General features: G+C 42.6%; 1 protein-coding gene and 2 long non-coding RNA genes across 4 annotated transcripts in view; 2 read left to right on the forward strand and 1 right to left on the reverse strand.

Annotated features, from left to right (window-relative positions):
• Positions 1-16,296, forward strand: part of LOC310851240 — a 984,470-nt gene that overhangs the window by 512,530 nt on the left and 455,644 nt on the right. The window lies entirely within an intron of this gene.
• SLC4A5 (solute carrier family 4 member 5) overlaps positions 1-16,296 on the forward strand; it is a 77,551-nt gene that overhangs the window by 33,551 nt on the left and 27,704 nt on the right. The window contains exons 6-15 of the mRNA XM_083753190.1: positions 1,363-1,515; positions 2,853-2,948; positions 3,868-3,923; positions 8,375-8,532; positions 9,717-9,804; positions 10,608-10,762; positions 10,899-11,057; positions 13,616-13,790; positions 14,259-14,392; positions 15,454-15,725. Coding sequence (XP_083609316.1) covers positions 1,363-1,515; positions 2,853-2,948; positions 3,868-3,923; positions 8,375-8,532; positions 9,717-9,804; positions 10,608-10,762; positions 10,899-11,057; positions 13,616-13,790; positions 14,259-14,392; positions 15,454-15,725 — 1,446 coding nt within the window. The remainder of the gene's footprint in view (positions 1-1,362; positions 1,516-2,852; positions 2,949-3,867; positions 3,924-8,374; positions 8,533-9,716; positions 9,805-10,607; positions 10,763-10,898; positions 11,058-13,615; positions 13,791-14,258; positions 14,393-15,453; positions 15,726-16,296) is intronic.
• On the reverse strand, positions 3,954-6,816 carry LOC310851263. Of its 2 annotated transcripts, none has more exons than XR_014567669.1 (3): positions 6,703-6,816; positions 5,756-5,909; positions 3,954-4,312 (listed from the first exon to the last, which is right to left on the reverse strand). It is a non-coding gene; the product is annotated as an uncharacterized lncRNA (long non-coding RNA). The 2 variants fall into 2 exon arrangements; XR_014567670.1 differs by having other exon boundaries at positions 5,756-5,912.

Consider the following 16,296-nt stretch of genomic DNA (forward strand, 5'->3'; position numbering starts at 1 on the left):
CAAATAGCCGTTAGATAGCTAGATGATAGAGATAGATAGATGATAGTTAGATGATAGATAGATAAATAGATAGATAGATGATAGATAGATAGATAGATAGATAGATAGATAGATAGATGATAGATGAGAGAGAGAGAGAGAGAGAGAGAGAGATGATGATAGATAGATAGATAGATAGATAGATAGATAGATAGATGATAGATAGATAGATAGATAGATAGATAGATAGATAGATGATAGATAGATAGATAGACAGATAGATGATAGATAGATAGATAGATAGATAGATAGATAGATAGATAGATAGATGATAGATATAGATAGATAGATATAGATAGATGATAGATGATAGATAGATATAGATAGATAGATAGATAGATAGATAGATAGATAGATAGATAGATGATAGATAGATAGATGATAGATGATAGATAGATAGATAGATAGATAGATAGATAGATAGATGATAGATAGATAGATAGATAGATAGATAGATAGATAGATAGATAGATAATAGATTAGATAGATAGATAGATAGAGAGAGAGAGAGAGAGATAGAGATAGAGATAGAGATAGAGATAGAGAGAGAGAGAGAGAGAGAGAGAGAGAGAGATATAGATAGATGATAGATGATAGATGATAGATGATAGATGATAGATAGATGATAGATAGATAGATAGATAGATAGATAGATAGATAGAGATAGATAGATAGAGATAGATAGATGATAGATGATAGATAGATAGATAGATAGATAGATAGATGATAGATAGATAGATAGATAGATAGATAGATAGATAGATAGATAGATGATTGATAGATAGATAGATAGATATAGATAGATAGATAGATGATAGATAGATAGATAGATAGATAGATAGATAGATAGATAGATAGATAGATATAGATAGATAGATAGATAGATAGATAGATAGATAGATAGATGATGATAGATAGATAGATAGATAGATAGATAGATAGATAGATAGATTAGATAGATAGATAGATAGATAGATAGATAGATAGATAGATGATAGATAGAGATAGATAGATGATAGATAGATAGATAGATGATGATAGATAGGTAGATAGATAGATAGATAGATAGATAGATAGATAGATTAGATAGATAGATTAGATAGATAGATAGATAGAGAGAGAGAGAGAGAGAGAGAGAGAGAGAGAGAGAGATAGATAGATAGATGGCTAGATGGATGGCTAGAGCCTTATTTGGTACTAATGAGGCTTATGGCAGTGACTTTCCCCCTCCTCCTGCGGCATCAAGGATTGTCACAGTTAAGAGCATTACCTGGGGTGGGGTGGCCCTGCAGACCAGTAACATGTATGATATCTCCCTCCCAGATGATGTCATTGAGAAGCAGATAGAAGACGGCCTGCTGAAACCAGAACTGCGCGAGAAAATAAGCTACGTGCTCCTGAGAAAACACCGTCATCAGACCAAGAAACCCATCCACCGATCACTGGCAGATATTGGCAAATCTGTCTCAAACACAAGTGAGTGCAGGTTGCCCAGCTTGCCATTCTGCACAGGCAAGGTGGAAGAGACACATTTGCAGTGGTAGTATAGACAGAGGTTCATCCTGGGTGCATTCACACCCATAATTGTATTGTTGTTGTTTTTGCATTTGTATCCCACCTTTTCCCCCATACAAGGTGGCATACAAGGTTCTCCTTTCTCCTCATTTAATCCCCACAGGTAAAGGTAAAGGACCCCTGGGTGGTTACGTCCAATCCTATGAGGGAGGTTGGGCTGAGAGGGAGTGACTGGCCCAAAGTCACCCAGTGAGCCCCGTGGCGGAGTGGGGATTTGAACCCTGGTCTCCCAGGTCCGATTCTGACACTCTAACCACTGCTCCACACTGGCTTCTTCTGTAGGATCATATCCAGATTCATAATGTAGGCAATGTATAGAAACATTCCACACATTAGGTAGAGTGAGGCAGCTGCCTCAGGTGGCAGATGCTGGGGGTGGCAGTGAATGAATGAATGAATGAATGAATTTATTACGGTCATAGACCAGAAAAAACAACAGCGATAGTTTACAAGGGGAGTAATGGTGTCAATTAAAAATTGTAAAATTATACATAAAAGCAATACACATATGCACACACACACACACACACGCACACACGCACACACGCACTACAATGTATGTATAGACTTAAAAAATGAGGGGGCTTGTCCAGGGGTCAAGTCTTTTACTTTTTTACAGCTAATGCCCTCCGCTTGATCGCAGCCGCAGAAAATTTGGCCACTTTCAGTGTTACTTCTGGGTTTTTATCTCCTAGTAGGATTTTCAGCCGCTGAGATTCAGATCGACCTGGAAATTTCTGAACGATAGGGGAAATAAACAGTGACCTGATATCCCCATAGAGGTCGCAGTGTAGCAACACATGTGAAACCGTTTCCACCTCTTTCAGACCACATGGGCAGACTCGTTCAGCATAGGGTTTGCCCACGTATCTGCCCTTTAGTAAGATGCTGGGGGTGGCAGTGAGGTGTTAGAAGACAGAGGTGTCCATGCCAAATGCCCTACCACCCTACGCTCCCTTACGCCAGCCTGCAGCACTCAGGGGAGGACACTGTCCTGTCAATGGTGGCCTTCCAGTCAGCTTTGGTCTATGGAATGGGGAGAGGCGCCATCTTGTCCTTCACTTCAGCTAGGAAAATGGTTTTCATGGAGCTGCATGCCCATCCAAAAACAGAGGCATTGAGGCAGTGACGAACAATTTGTTTTGTTCATTGTCTCAAAAAGAAAAATGCAAAGTGTAACCTTTTCAATGTGTCAAGCTGATCCTCTCATTTCCAATCTTCTTTCTTCGTGTTTGCAGATCGTAGCCCTGTCCGGAGTCCAGCTGCAGGGGCCAGCCTACATCGTTCGTCAGAAGATCTCAGAATGAGGCAGAGCGCAAGTTATGGGCGATTACGTGAGTTTTCTTCCAGTTCTTCCTGTCACAAAATGGTGGGAGAGAACTCAGCAGGCAGGCCCTGGCATCCTTGTCCTGATACACGTCTGCACAGGTGCATATCCTGTGGTACCACGATAGCAGGATGATGGAGGAAAGCCATGATTTCTGGTGCTGAGCATGAGACCAGGTGCAGTGAATTTCCTTCAGTTAACCACACCAGTCGTGATGTTTGAAACACCTTTCACTTGGTCAGAATAACAGCAGCTGCTGGGGAACCACAAAAGTGGAGTCCACAGGCTTGTAAATTGCACAGGCTTATATGGAGGCATTTCCTTTCCTGAGTTTTACTAGTACATAGAAATTAAGTCACGTAACTAGCAGAGGTTACAGTTAAATAACTAGGCAGCCGCCTTATCAGGCAGAGCAAAAGTAGCATCTCAGGAGCAGCGAGGAAGAGCAGGGCAATAAAACTCATCAGCAAATTCCTTCACACATCTTCAAAGACCACTTTTTCCTTTCTTTCAATATCCCCTCCTCAACATGGTTTTGACATTTTCTTTTTAATGCCTGTATATTGTAAGCTATCTATCTATAAGTTTTCTGCCACATATGCAAATTGGTGGTAACAATGAATGTGTTGCAGAAAATGTGGTTGGAGGTCTTCTTGGGCTATGAAGGGATTGTATGAATATACTCAGCTCACCAAATCAATCTTCATTTATAGCCTGCCCTGATTCTATCTAGTTTGAGAAATTTTGTGGTGGTATACTCGGGGTTGGGTTGTAGCGGCTTCTTGGTGAAGAAATCACATCAAGGACAGACAACATAAAAGCCTGAATCTCTAGCCAGAATTTCCAGAATCTCAGCTCTCATTTTTTCAAAAATAAATAAATGGTATTTTATCATATATGGGTGCATAATGTGTTTACTCCTTTAGGTCATGCACAAAGCCGAAGCATGAATGACATCACAGATACACCAAGCACAGATCAGGTAGGAAATCCCAAACACTAAAATCTTTTCTTTTAGGTTTCCAACCCCTAGGACCAAATGTCAGCCACGAATGTAGTCATTGGCTTCCCAAAACGAGAACCAGTTGCAGTTTTCCTGCATGTGTGTTCTTTGTCACAATAAAACAAACTTGAAATTGTTTTCAGAACTTCTCATTGCCGTGCCAGATGTACCTCTTGTGAAGGATTCATTACAGTGGTCTTCACATGTCTTAAAATATGTGAATACATTTGTTTCCAAAGTAGAGGTGTCTTGTTGTCCATGATAAGGACAGGCTCCACGGTGCCGCAGCCGCAGGGTCAAGTGGCCTGCTTTCAGCAATATCAGAAGGATGGCAGGAGGAGGGAACAGATTAAAGCAGGAACTGCTTTCTGAAAGGTGCAACGAAACGAGTTCGAATTTAAAAACGAATCTGTGAAATTTGCACTTTCTAAAATGCTGTGAAAACCAAAACGCAGTCATCCTTCAAAATTTGCACTTATTCAAATTTTGCAGTGCAATTCTCCAATCAATTGGTCTGTTCAAAAATGAATATATTAGGGGGATGTGTGCATGAAAGTTAAAATATTCACAAAAATAATGTACAAAACTGCATCACATTAAGAAAATTGCTTGCAAAAATGCATTTTAATCAAAACTGCCAACAAAAATATTATTGGGATAAATTTGCACCAAAATGCTGGTGAATTTTCATGAAAATTTAATAATAATAATAATAATAATGATAATGATAATAATAATAATAATCGCAAGTTGCTACAGAATCTGGATAAATTTATTATTTGGAAAAATAGGAACTGAGAGAACCAGAATTGAAGGATTCCTGCCCCCCATCCCTTTTCATCCTAATGGGGAGGGGGGATTTGGAGTCCACTCTTGAGCGGCCATGTCCATTGCATTGGGAGTGGTGGCGGTGGCAGCTTGAGCATTGACTAGCAGCTGGCAGGGCTAGTGACAGGAGTTCGTGAAAGGAATGGATGTTCTGAGGAATGTAAATTCAAATGACATTTCTTTCAGAAGCTACCTCCAACATGAAAATAGGGACATTCTGTTCTATTATTGTTGTTGTGGTTGTTGTTGTTATCATACCCCACCCTTCTGATTGGGTTCCTCCAGCCACTCTGGGCAACTTCCAACATACCATATTTTTTGCTCTATAAGACTCGCTTTTTCCCTCCTAAAAAGTAAGGGGAAATGTGTGTGCGTCTTATGGAGCGAATGCAGGCTGCGCGGCTATTGCTGAAGCCAAAACAGCAAGAGGGATTGCTGCTTTCGCTGCGCAGCGATCCCTCTTGCTGTTCTGGCTTCTGAGATTCAGAATATTTTTTTTTCTTGTTTTCCTCCTCCAAAAACTAGGTGCGTCTTGTGGTCTGGTGCGTCTTATAGAGTGAAAAATACGTTATATAAAAACATTAAAAACACTAAACATTTTTTTAAAAAAACCTTCCTATACAGGGTTTTGACAGAAATTCAATAGGGGGAGCATGAAAAAGCTTTGCCTGAGAATCATAGAATTTTAGAATTGGAAGGGACCACTAGGGTCATCTAGTCCAACCCCCTGCAATGCCGGATTATTTTTGCCCAACATGGGGTTTGAACCCACAACCATGAATTAAGAGTCTCATGCTCTACCAGCTAAGCTATCCCACACAACTAATGCCAAATTCTGTCAAAGGCATTGGCACTGGCAGCAGGGGGCAGAATTGTGGCAGCCCTAGAAGTAGTGCTTTGGGGTCACCTCCATAGTTCTCCACAGTAAGTATTTGTTTTGACACAAAGGGAAGGGCTGTAGCAGCGCATCTGTGGCAAAGCACCTGTTTTGCATGATGCAGAAGGTCCTAAATTTCGTCCGTGGCATCTCTAGGTGTGGCTGAGAGAGATCCATCAGAAATCCTGGAGAGCCTCTGCTAGTGAACTCCAGACGATTGCTGGCAGATCTGGCAGCTTCTGAATGCAAGTTCATGTCTCCTGCTTGAAAAGTGGGTGTGGGGAGGGTTAACCTGAAGGCATGCAAAGTATTTTGCTCCCAAAAGAACACTGGTCTTAATCAGCCTAGTAGGGCCACTACAAAGGGACTTTTACATGAAGTTTTACATGAAGCTTAGAGGTTGCTCCTAACTCCTGCTCTCTGCTTATTCCAAAAGCTTTGTTGGCTTTTTTCCCATTATGGATTTAAAAGATTAGTAAAAAGGGGGGTGGCAGCAGTGGGTAGGAGGGAGAGCTTTCTGCCTTACTCACATGCCTCTCCTCATGCCAGCATATAGATTATAATAAACCTCAGCCTGAAGTTTATTGAGCCTTTTTAGGCTAATAATAATGAAACAGCCAGAAAAGGACAAGAAGAGTCTTGGGCATGGATCTGTTTAATGAGGTTTCTATCCTCCACTACATCCATATCTCGCTCTTCTGCTGCAATGGCTTCAATGTTTGCAAAGAAGAAAGAATTCCACAAAGGTGTTTTATCAAAAGCTGAATTCTCCTTCCTACAGAAGTAATAAGATCAAAGAAGTTCTCTCCTTTGTATCTCAGCACCCTTCGGGGGGGGGGGGGATTTCTGGATCCCAAGATCCAAGTTGGGAGCAAGATCCAAGTTGGGAGAGAACCCCAGTGGAGCTTTAAAATCACAAAATATGCATCCGTGTGGAAATCTAGGCTGTTAGACCTTTAAAATATGCTCCTTCAAGTTCCTACCAAAGTTTCCCTGTTTCCCCAGCATAGGAAAAAGATCACATGTATGGTAAATTTAAAATGGTTTACTTACTAACTCTCCAAAGGTCAGGTTTATGTGCTTTTCCATACAGCATTCAGAAAAAGTTGCACAGGCAGTAAAACTTAGCTTGCTTAGAAAGTGGTAAAAGTTCCTAAACTATTGGCATAGGAACTCAAGAGAGGCTTGTTAAAGCCATGTGGCTGGCAAGAACAGCAAAGTTCACGTGTATACTGGAGGAGAACAAAGGCTTGATTACCTAGTTCCTCCCAAGATAAGGGGAAGTGGTCATAGCTAAGCCTGGCAGGACAGCTTACTCTTATGGTATTAATGCCTCCATACATTAATTGGACTTAAGCATGTTGGTTATATGAGGCTGGTTATCCCACACATTTTATGTTTACTTATGGGATATGTGATCAAGATGATGAACTTAGCATAGCATTGTGGTTTAGAGTACGAGCTATGAAAACTTGTAAGGCACTGAATCATGTTACTCAGCTATGAGCTCTCTTAGTAGCCCTACTTAAGATGCCAGTTCTCACTTATGACATCTGACCTCCTGACTGTGAGTTGCTGCTGCTTACGGGGAAGGAGAAGAGGAAGTGGGAGATGGCCAGGAGACTGGCACCATCAGAGTCAATCCAGCACTCCTGCCAATGCCTTTGCACTTAGAATCATAGAATCATAGAAGCAGCAGTGACTCATCTGTTTGGATGGATGTCTCCAACACACCACCCGCTGCTGGCTGGAAGAGAGCTTTGTCTGGAATCCGGGTGAGCTGCTGTCAGTCAGGGTTGGCAGTGTTGAGTTAGATGGATCAATATAAGGCAGCTTCCTTGTTCCTAAAATATAAATATACTGTGATGTTCTGGGGTGGGCATATGGGGAGGACTTAGCAAGGGAAGTGGTGGGTGCTTATACAGTCAAGTTCTGGCACTCTGGATTAATTTCATACTCTTCAGGCACAGTCCACAGGGATGTTCTACCACTGAAGCTCCACTGGATTTAATGACAGCACAGTAGAACTTCCCAATGAACCACTAAAATTGATTTAAGTCTGCCTATACCAATATGGCAGCCTCCAGAATTTTGGACTACAACTCCCATCAGCCCTAGCCAGTACAGCTGTGCTCCCCTAAGCACCCACATCTTATGATTTTGCTGACTGGGGCTGATGGGAGTTGTAGTCAGGTCAGGCCAATTTAGGATAATTATTACAATGACACTACAGCCATACGGTCTACCTTCAGTAAGGATGGATCTGTCAGTGTCACTGTTCTGTTTCCCAGATTTCCAATCTTAAATTCAGTTCTCCACATTTTGCAGCAATTTGTGAATTGTTTTTTAAAAAATACTTGTGACAATTGATCAGCATTTTACTGCAAATGTCTTCTAATAAACAGTTTCATATGCAATTTTGACTAAAATATGCATATTTGCAAGCAATTTTCCCAATATCACACATTTTTGTCTATTATTTTCACAATATCTTCATGTTTGTGCATACTTTCCCATAATATGTGCATTTCTCTCTGTTAAATACGATTTCATTTGACAATATTTATAGTTTCTTTTCTGTTTTCCTTTAAAAAATATATGATTCTAAGCAACGTGTTACCCCGGCTGGCAAGGAGTTTGCTCTTGCTTTGACTCAGGCAGAAAGAGACAAATCGAAAGAAGGGGATCGCTGATCTTTAGAGAAATGCTTTTGTTTTCCTCCCAGCTCAAAAACAAATTCATTAAGAAGATCCCCAAAGATGCTGAGGCCTCCAATGTCCTTGTGGGAGAAGTGGACTTCCTGGACAAGCCATTTGTAGCGTTTGTCCGGCTCATTCAGTCGACCATGCTGGGTGGAGTGACAGAAGTGCCTGTCCCAACGAGGTAGGTAGATGATTAAAAGGAGGATTGTGGCCCCACCCCCACCCAGCCCTACAAAAAATCAAAGGCAGGGGGAGAGGGTGGCTGAAAGCGAGGCCTTCAGAAGGAATGCCTTCTGCCCCTGAATATGCCTGCCATTTGGACACCATCCCATGAAAGTACACCCTTTTGTTGGGATTCGTTTTGATGAGCATTCTCAACTCTGCTTCCATTTTTCTTAATTTTATTTTGCTACATGTATATTTATCTCCACTTTCTTCCATCACTGCACCCAAAGCAGCAAATACACAGTTTGCAGGCAGCCATCCAACTGTACACTGACCAAGCCCAGACCTGCCAAATATTTGCATTTAGCAGAAAAACGACCCATCAGGAGCTACTGGTTTTTATTTCCCAAAACTATAGGCACAGATATTTTTTTCTGTGCTATAGAATTAAGTCTCAGGGAATTGATGCAGCTACAAGCAATAGTAATTTCTGCATGACGTGACTGTAACTGGCCTATTGTATGTACAAAACACGAAGGTAATGTTTCAAAGCACATCTAGACAGCAGTAGTGAAATTAGCAGGCATTATAGTCCCATTTTGGCAGAGCAAATCTGTCCGAACAATATAACTTGCATGTTAACTATCGAAAGGAAAATAACACCCAAGGAGTTCAAGATGTTTTAATTCATTAGGATAGAATTAGGATAAACAAAAAAAATTCCTTCCAGTAGCACCTTAAAGACCAACTAAGTTAGTTCTTGGTATGAGCTTTCGTGTGCATGCACGCTTCTTCAGAATAGTGAATTCTGAAGAAGCGTGCATGCACACGAAAGCTCATACCAAGAACTAACTTAGTTGGTCTTTAAGGTGCTACTGGAAGGAATTTTTTTTGTTTTGACTATGGCAGACCAACACGGCTACCTATCTGTAACTAGAATTAGGATAGTCTAGGATAGAAGCCTCAAAAGGGAGCAATAGATAGAAACTGTTTTGCTAGTACAGCTTTCCCTAATTTGGTGCCCTCCAATTCTCATCAGCCACAGCTGATCAGCCCCAGTCCTAAACAGCTTAAGGGGGCCATGTTGGGAGACACTGAAGTAGCGTAACTGTCATTTAAGCTGGGAGCTGCACAGTGAGATGGCTTGCATATCATCATTCATGCTTCATGAGTTTGCTTTTTTCCCCCTCTTTAAACCAGATTCCTCTTTATCCTCCTGGGTCCCACTGGAAAGGCAAAATCCTACAATGAAATTGGCAGAGCCATCGCCACCCTCATGGTAGATGATGTAAGTGCATTTTCAGTGCCTTCGTAGATGCCTCCTCTCCTCTCCCCATCCAAGTACATCAATAAAAATACTTAACTGAGGTTCTGCTCCTCCCCCAAAAAAACATTAAGCCTGCCCCCCCTAACAAAAACCTGGCTACACTCATGCTGCTCTGATATTTTATTGAAGATGTCATGCAGTAGCATAACCCACGGTCAGCGTTACAAATGGCATATTCTATACCTTGTGCAGAAAGGTGGTAAACACGTGGCCAACTCTGCAATTGAACTGAAGCAAAGGGTTCAACTAAGTCAGTGAAGGATTTCTGCTGGCATGACACCTCCCACCTCCAGTGCCCTTCCCAGATCTGCTCCAGAAGGTTGGGGGGGGGGACCCTAGCACAGATCTGGAGAGCACACAGGTAGGGGGGGGGGAGTTCCATTACACAAGTGGAGACTGGTTTACACATAAGAAATGAGGCTCAGTGTTATGTACTGATGTTCTCACCCTGGGCCAGCAGGGGGATACTGTAGATAGTTTTTACTCAGGTCCACATATGCAAATAAGGGATCGAAAGCAACGTTCAGTGATTGGATAGTTACAGAAAGTTGTTACAGTTGCGTTGTACTGGAGCTCTATATAAGCAGGCTGGCTGAACCCTTCAGTTCAGTTCTGTTCTGGCCTCTGCATAAACAAGAGCTGTTTGAAGAATCGCTGTGTCGTCTGATATGTTCACCCACAACTTAACACTCTCCATTGTATTCCACTGCATTTTCTCGGGTAGTACTTGTCCAGATAATTCCTGTTTTCACTTTTACTTCCAGCTGTTCAGCGATGTCGCCTACAAAGCTAGAGACAGAGATGACCTGATAGCAGGAATAGATGAGTTTCTGGACGAGGTCATCGTTCTGCCGCCTGGAGAGTGGGATCCAAACATTAGAATAGAGCCCCCCAAGAAAGTGCCCTCTGCTGAGAAGAGGTAAAAGGGAGGCTCTTTTCAGCAGTAGTCCTGATGAAAGAACCTCAGAGGAACAAAGGCTTGCAGGCTGGGCTAAGTGGTGTTGCACTTTGGGCACCAGGTTTCCTAACACTTTGCTATTTCTCTCTTCCACCAGAAAATCTGTGTTTTCCCTGAGTGAGGCTGGACAAATGAATGGCACGGCCGGAGGAGCAGGAGGCGGAGGGGGCGGAGGGGGAGGTGGGGGGGGAGGCAGCGAAGATGACGAGATGCCAGCTGTGCATGAGATTGGGGAGGAGCTTATCTGGACTGGAAGGTGAGCAAAACATTCTGGACTCCGTGAGCAGAAAGAGAATCTGTTTAGGGACTGAGGGAAAGCGCTAAACACAGTCATCAAGCTGGAGATATTTTCACCCGTGGTACAGAGCTCCTGAGATCAAGGACCAAACTAGATAATGTGGCAGCAAATATATGTATTTAAACCCAGACCTACTGCAAATGTGTAGAACAGGGTGTTCCCCCCCCCAAAATAATAATAATAATAATAGTCCTCTCTGCAATCTGCCATCTAAGCTGGGCTCTCAACTCTTAGTCCCTAGCCAGGTTCCTGTCCATCATCAAAGCCTAACCAGAGTAGGAGCCTTCAGGAACAGGCTGCAGGTTGCCCTCCAACCCCCTGCTTTCTATATGATTGAGCTTCAGCTGGAGGCCCAGCTGCACCCGTGTCTGGACAGGGATATCCTAACTTCTGTTGTCTGGGCTCTGGTAACCTCAAGGTTAGATTACTGCAATGCGTTCTACATGAGGCTGCTTCTGAAGATGGTTCACAAGCTTCATCTAGGTTGCTGACTGGGACAAGATGGTTTAAATATATTACACCAGTCCTGGCCTGACTGCACTGGCTGCCAAATACATTTTGGGCCCAATTCAAAGTGCTGGCTTTGACTTATAAAACCTCAAACAGCTCAAGACCACAATACCTCAAGGACCACCTCTTTCTATAGGGGCTCCTGGTTTGTTTTTGTTTTTTAAGTATTTTGTGTTCTCATTTTGTACTTTTATGTTATGAACCACTCTGTGATGATGATGATGATAGATAGATAGATAGATAGATAGATAGATGATAGCTAGCTAGCTAGCTAGCTAGATAGATAGATAGATAGATAGATAGATAGATATAGATAGATGATAGCTAGCTAGCTAGCTAGATGATAGATAGATGATGATAGATAGATAGATGATAGATAGATAGATGATAGATAGATAGATAGATAGATAGATAGATAGATAGATAGATAGATGATAGATAGATAGATATAGATAGATGATAGATAGATAGATAGATAGATAGATAGATAGATAGATGATAGATAGATGATAGATAGATAGATATAGATGATAGATAGATAGATGATAGATAGAGATAGATGATAGATAGATAGATAGATAGATAGATAGATAGATAGATAGATAGATGATAGATAGAGAGATAGATAGATCGATCGATCGATAGATGATAGATAGATAGATAGATAGATAGATAGATAGATAGATAGATGATAGATAGATGATAGATAGATAGATAGATAGATAGATAGATAGATAGATAGATAGATGATAGAGGTTGAAATGTATGAATTCACTGCCATCCAGTAGCGGCTGGAGGGGTGGTGGTGTGGCAAGGGTTGTGTGACAGTGTGGAGGTATTTGGTACCAAGAGGGGGAAAGGCAAGAGAACAGGAAGCTCAACCCAAGCGCAGTGGCCTGTGCCTCCCTGGACCAAGCAGGGAATCGCAGCATTGGGAAGCCAAGTCATCATTCGTGCCCCACCAACTGCTCCTGTAGCTATTATGTCTAGTCTGGCCTTGTGTTGCTCCAGAAAATACCTTATGTTTCAATGCTGCACAACCTACACTCACGTGAAGCTAGCCTCTTGTTCCTCTTGGATTTGTGTACATGGGAGAAGCATGCAAAAGGCAAACTGCCCTGCTGGTGGAGAACGAGCACAGCAGGACTCCCAGGGGCTGGGGCAGGGATCGTGATAGAGGGCATTCCAGCAGGGTGGAAGTTATGTTAGTTTTCCTGATTATAATGCTAGCTTTTCCATTTTCTAATATTCCTTTCACACTGCAGTACCTGTTGCGTTTTGGACCTGTAGCTTTTGGACTGATGTACTGACAAGTTGCACTAAATTACCCCCTGAAAACTGTATAGCAGGATGCCACCCCAAATTTCATCACTTTACTCCCTCGATTTTCAGAGTTAATAGAGTTATAAACAGCTTTGTTTTTTTTTTTTTCTGGAAGCAATTAACATGAAAAGAGCACCAAACTTCCACAGTATTCTGCTAGATTTCTGGAAATGGCTTTTATGTCATGTGAAAGCTCAAATATAATGCGGAAATTAACCGTTGGGGAAGCAGAATGAACTGTTGTGTGAAGGCAGCTACAGTGTTGCTCTGGCTAGTGTCTTCTCCCTACGGCCAGCAGAAGTAGAACACACCGGGCAACACTGAAAATCTAGCCAGAGTTATTTGATTTGCAGAATATGTTCTACTCACAGAAGTTGACTTTTGTGGAAATGTGGTTTTAAAAAAAAAATTTATTGTTTAGTTTTATTCATATGTTGTTGTTGTTGTTGTTAAGTAGTAGTATTTGCATTTGTAGCCCACTTTTCCTCCACTTTTCCCCTTCCTCATCAAATCCCCACAACAGCCCTGTGAGGTAGGTTAGGCTGAGAGGGCGTGACTGGCCCAAGGGCGCACCCAGTGAGCTTCATGGCTGAGGGGGGATTCCAACCCTGCTCTCCCTCAGTGTCTCTTGTGTGCTTTCCTCTGGTGCAGAGTGTGACCAGCCTCTCCTGTTCCCTTTCCAGGTTCTGTGGTGGCCTATTTTTGGATATCAAGAGGAAGCTGCCCTGGTTTCCCAGTGACTTCTACGAGGGCTTTCACATCCAGTCCATCTCTGCCATCCTCTTCATCTACCTTGGCTGCATCACAAATGCCATTACGTTTGGCGGGCTGCTGGGGGATGCGACAGAAAACTACCAGGCAAGTCTGGGCCAAAACGGAGGCTTCAGGAACAGGCAGTGCTCCCTAGGAATGGGCAGATAAGCTGAATCATGGTCCAGGCTAGTTATGAATGTGTTTGTTCTTAGAGACCATTCCATCCTGTATGAAAATACATAAACAAATGCTTAAATGCATATTTGTGGGACTGAAGCTGTCCGTATTTAGGTGGGTGTGCATCTGAGTGCACCTGGGCTCATCTTCCATCTCCAAATGTGGGCATGTAGAACAAAGCATTGCAGGTGAGTGAAGAACCATCAGCACAGACATGACTCTGCATGCTGCCCGTGGTCCCAGAGCCCTACCCTGTTATCCGCAGGTACCTGGTACCCAGGCACTCTTGAACATGTGGCAATGATTGTTGTGATGTGGTTTTGCACCCAAGCAGTGTCATTTTTGACAGCACTTAAAATGGCACCTATTGACATTTAGCTGTTTTCCTGCCGCCAGGGAGTCATGGAGAGCTTTCTTGGCACTGCAATGGCAGGGGCCGTGTTCTGCTTCTTTGCTGGGCAGCCCCTCATTATCCTGAGCAGCACAGGACCCATCCTGATCTTTGAAAAACTTCTCTACGATTTCAGCAAGTAAGTGAAATCATTCCTAACAGGATCAATTTACAGAAGTAAGCTTGCTTTGTTCTATTGCATTTGGCTAACCCTACTCCGGAGTTTAGGGTTGTTCGATTCTGTTCTGCTGCTAATTTATGTTTTAACTGTCATTTTGTTTTAAGTGCTGTGTTTTGATTTGTGTTGGAAATGTCTGCAGTGAAAGGGGCTCTGCAAAATGTATGAATAAACAAGGGTTGCATCCAGCATGACAGATGCAGAGTTTCACTCCCTGGGCACTCTCAAAATCTGCTCCAGATGTTCTTCCAACTCCCTCAGGGTGTTTGTGGGATAACCAGCCTCATATATCCAACATGCCTCAGCCTAATTAATGCACAAATGGTTTGATACCATAGAGTAAGCCTTTGTTCTCCCCCAGTCCACCTAAGAAGCTCAGCATGTGAAGAGGTCTGAGCTGTTGCACAGTTTTCACAAGCCTCTCCTGACTTCCTGTATAGATAGTTTAGGGACTTTTACCACTTTGTAAATAGGTTTTCCTGTGCATCTTTTCTGACTGATGTATGGAAAAGCACATAAACCTGACCATTGGAGAGTTTGTAAGTAAACAATTTTTAACTTCCCAACTGTGTACTGGGCAGAGAGGGAAAGAAATAAACCTTTTAAGAAAACATTTTGAAGGAAACTTTTTAAGGGGGCATTTTGGAACTCACTTGGAGGGGCACATGTTTTAAAGGTCTAACAGCCTATATTTCCGCATTTTGCTTTGCTGCAGATTTTGTGATTTTTTAAAATCTCTGCTGGGGTTGCCTCACCAAAGAGTACTGCCCCAGACTTGGATCTTGGCACGCAGGAATTCTCCTTTCTATATGTTTCTTTGCATCAGCAGTTGAAGGGGATGCAGAAAGGAAAGAAGGCTCCATTGTACCAGTGGAAGCCTCCTGGGCTAGTGGACAAGCAGCCTCGCATACTAGATGAATTATGGCAACATCATTCACGTGTTCTTCTTGCATTTCTTTATGTGAATCAAATGTCTTATGAGTATTACTTAAAACAACCCTTCATGTCATTTCCAATTTCAGAGGCAATGGCATTGACTACATGGAGTTTCGCCTCTGGATCGGCTTGCACTCTGCTCTCCAGTGCCTTATCTTGGTAGCTACAGATGCCAGCTTCATTATAAAATACATCACACGGTTCACTGAGGAAGGGTTCTCCACTCTCATTAGCTTCATCTTCATCTACGATGCCATCAAGAAGATGATTGGAGCCTTCAAGTACTACCCTATCAATGCAGGCTTCAAGCCAGACTACGTGACAATGTATAAGTGCGAGTGCATTGCTCCAGACCCAGGTGAGTACAAGTCTTGCATCCTCCTGATGCAAACCTGGTGTGCGTTCCTTGCTGCCATCCATTGTTTGAACCACAGTTCTGTGTTGATACCCTGTGCCTGAAGGAAATGAGTCCTGCAAAAGGTTTCTGACGTATCCTTGCAAAGAAAGACTGGTTTGAGATAGCAGAGGCATCTCTGGGTGCCCCTCTTCATTGGAGCTTGTTCTGCATGATGTTGTAATGTGCTCAGGCCAGTGACCAGGAGCATTGTGCATAGAGGTGGCATCGGGGTGCACCATGTGGGAGGCATCGTATGTTGCAGCAAGCGGGTGAAAACTGGCATGCAAGAAGTCTCCATGTGTTCAAGTTAAATTGGTGGTTGGTGTACTAAATAATTTTACCAGCATTTTAACAAAATGCTATTTAAGAGCCAATGACCCCGGGGTCTGTCAGTCAGAGTCAGGGCCAGCCCAAGTCATTTTGCTGCCTGAGGTAGAGGCCATGCCCAGAAGCTGACTGGACTGGCAACTGAATCTTACTTCAACATTATCAATGTTCCTTCCATGTGAGATTTTAAAGCTGATGGATCACA

This window comes from Podarcis gaigeae (genome assembly GCF_964106915.1).
Source record: "Podarcis gaigeae genome assembly, chromosome: 8".
NCBI classification, from domain to species: Eukaryota; Metazoa; Chordata; class Lepidosauria; order Squamata; family Lacertidae; genus Podarcis; species Podarcis gaigeae.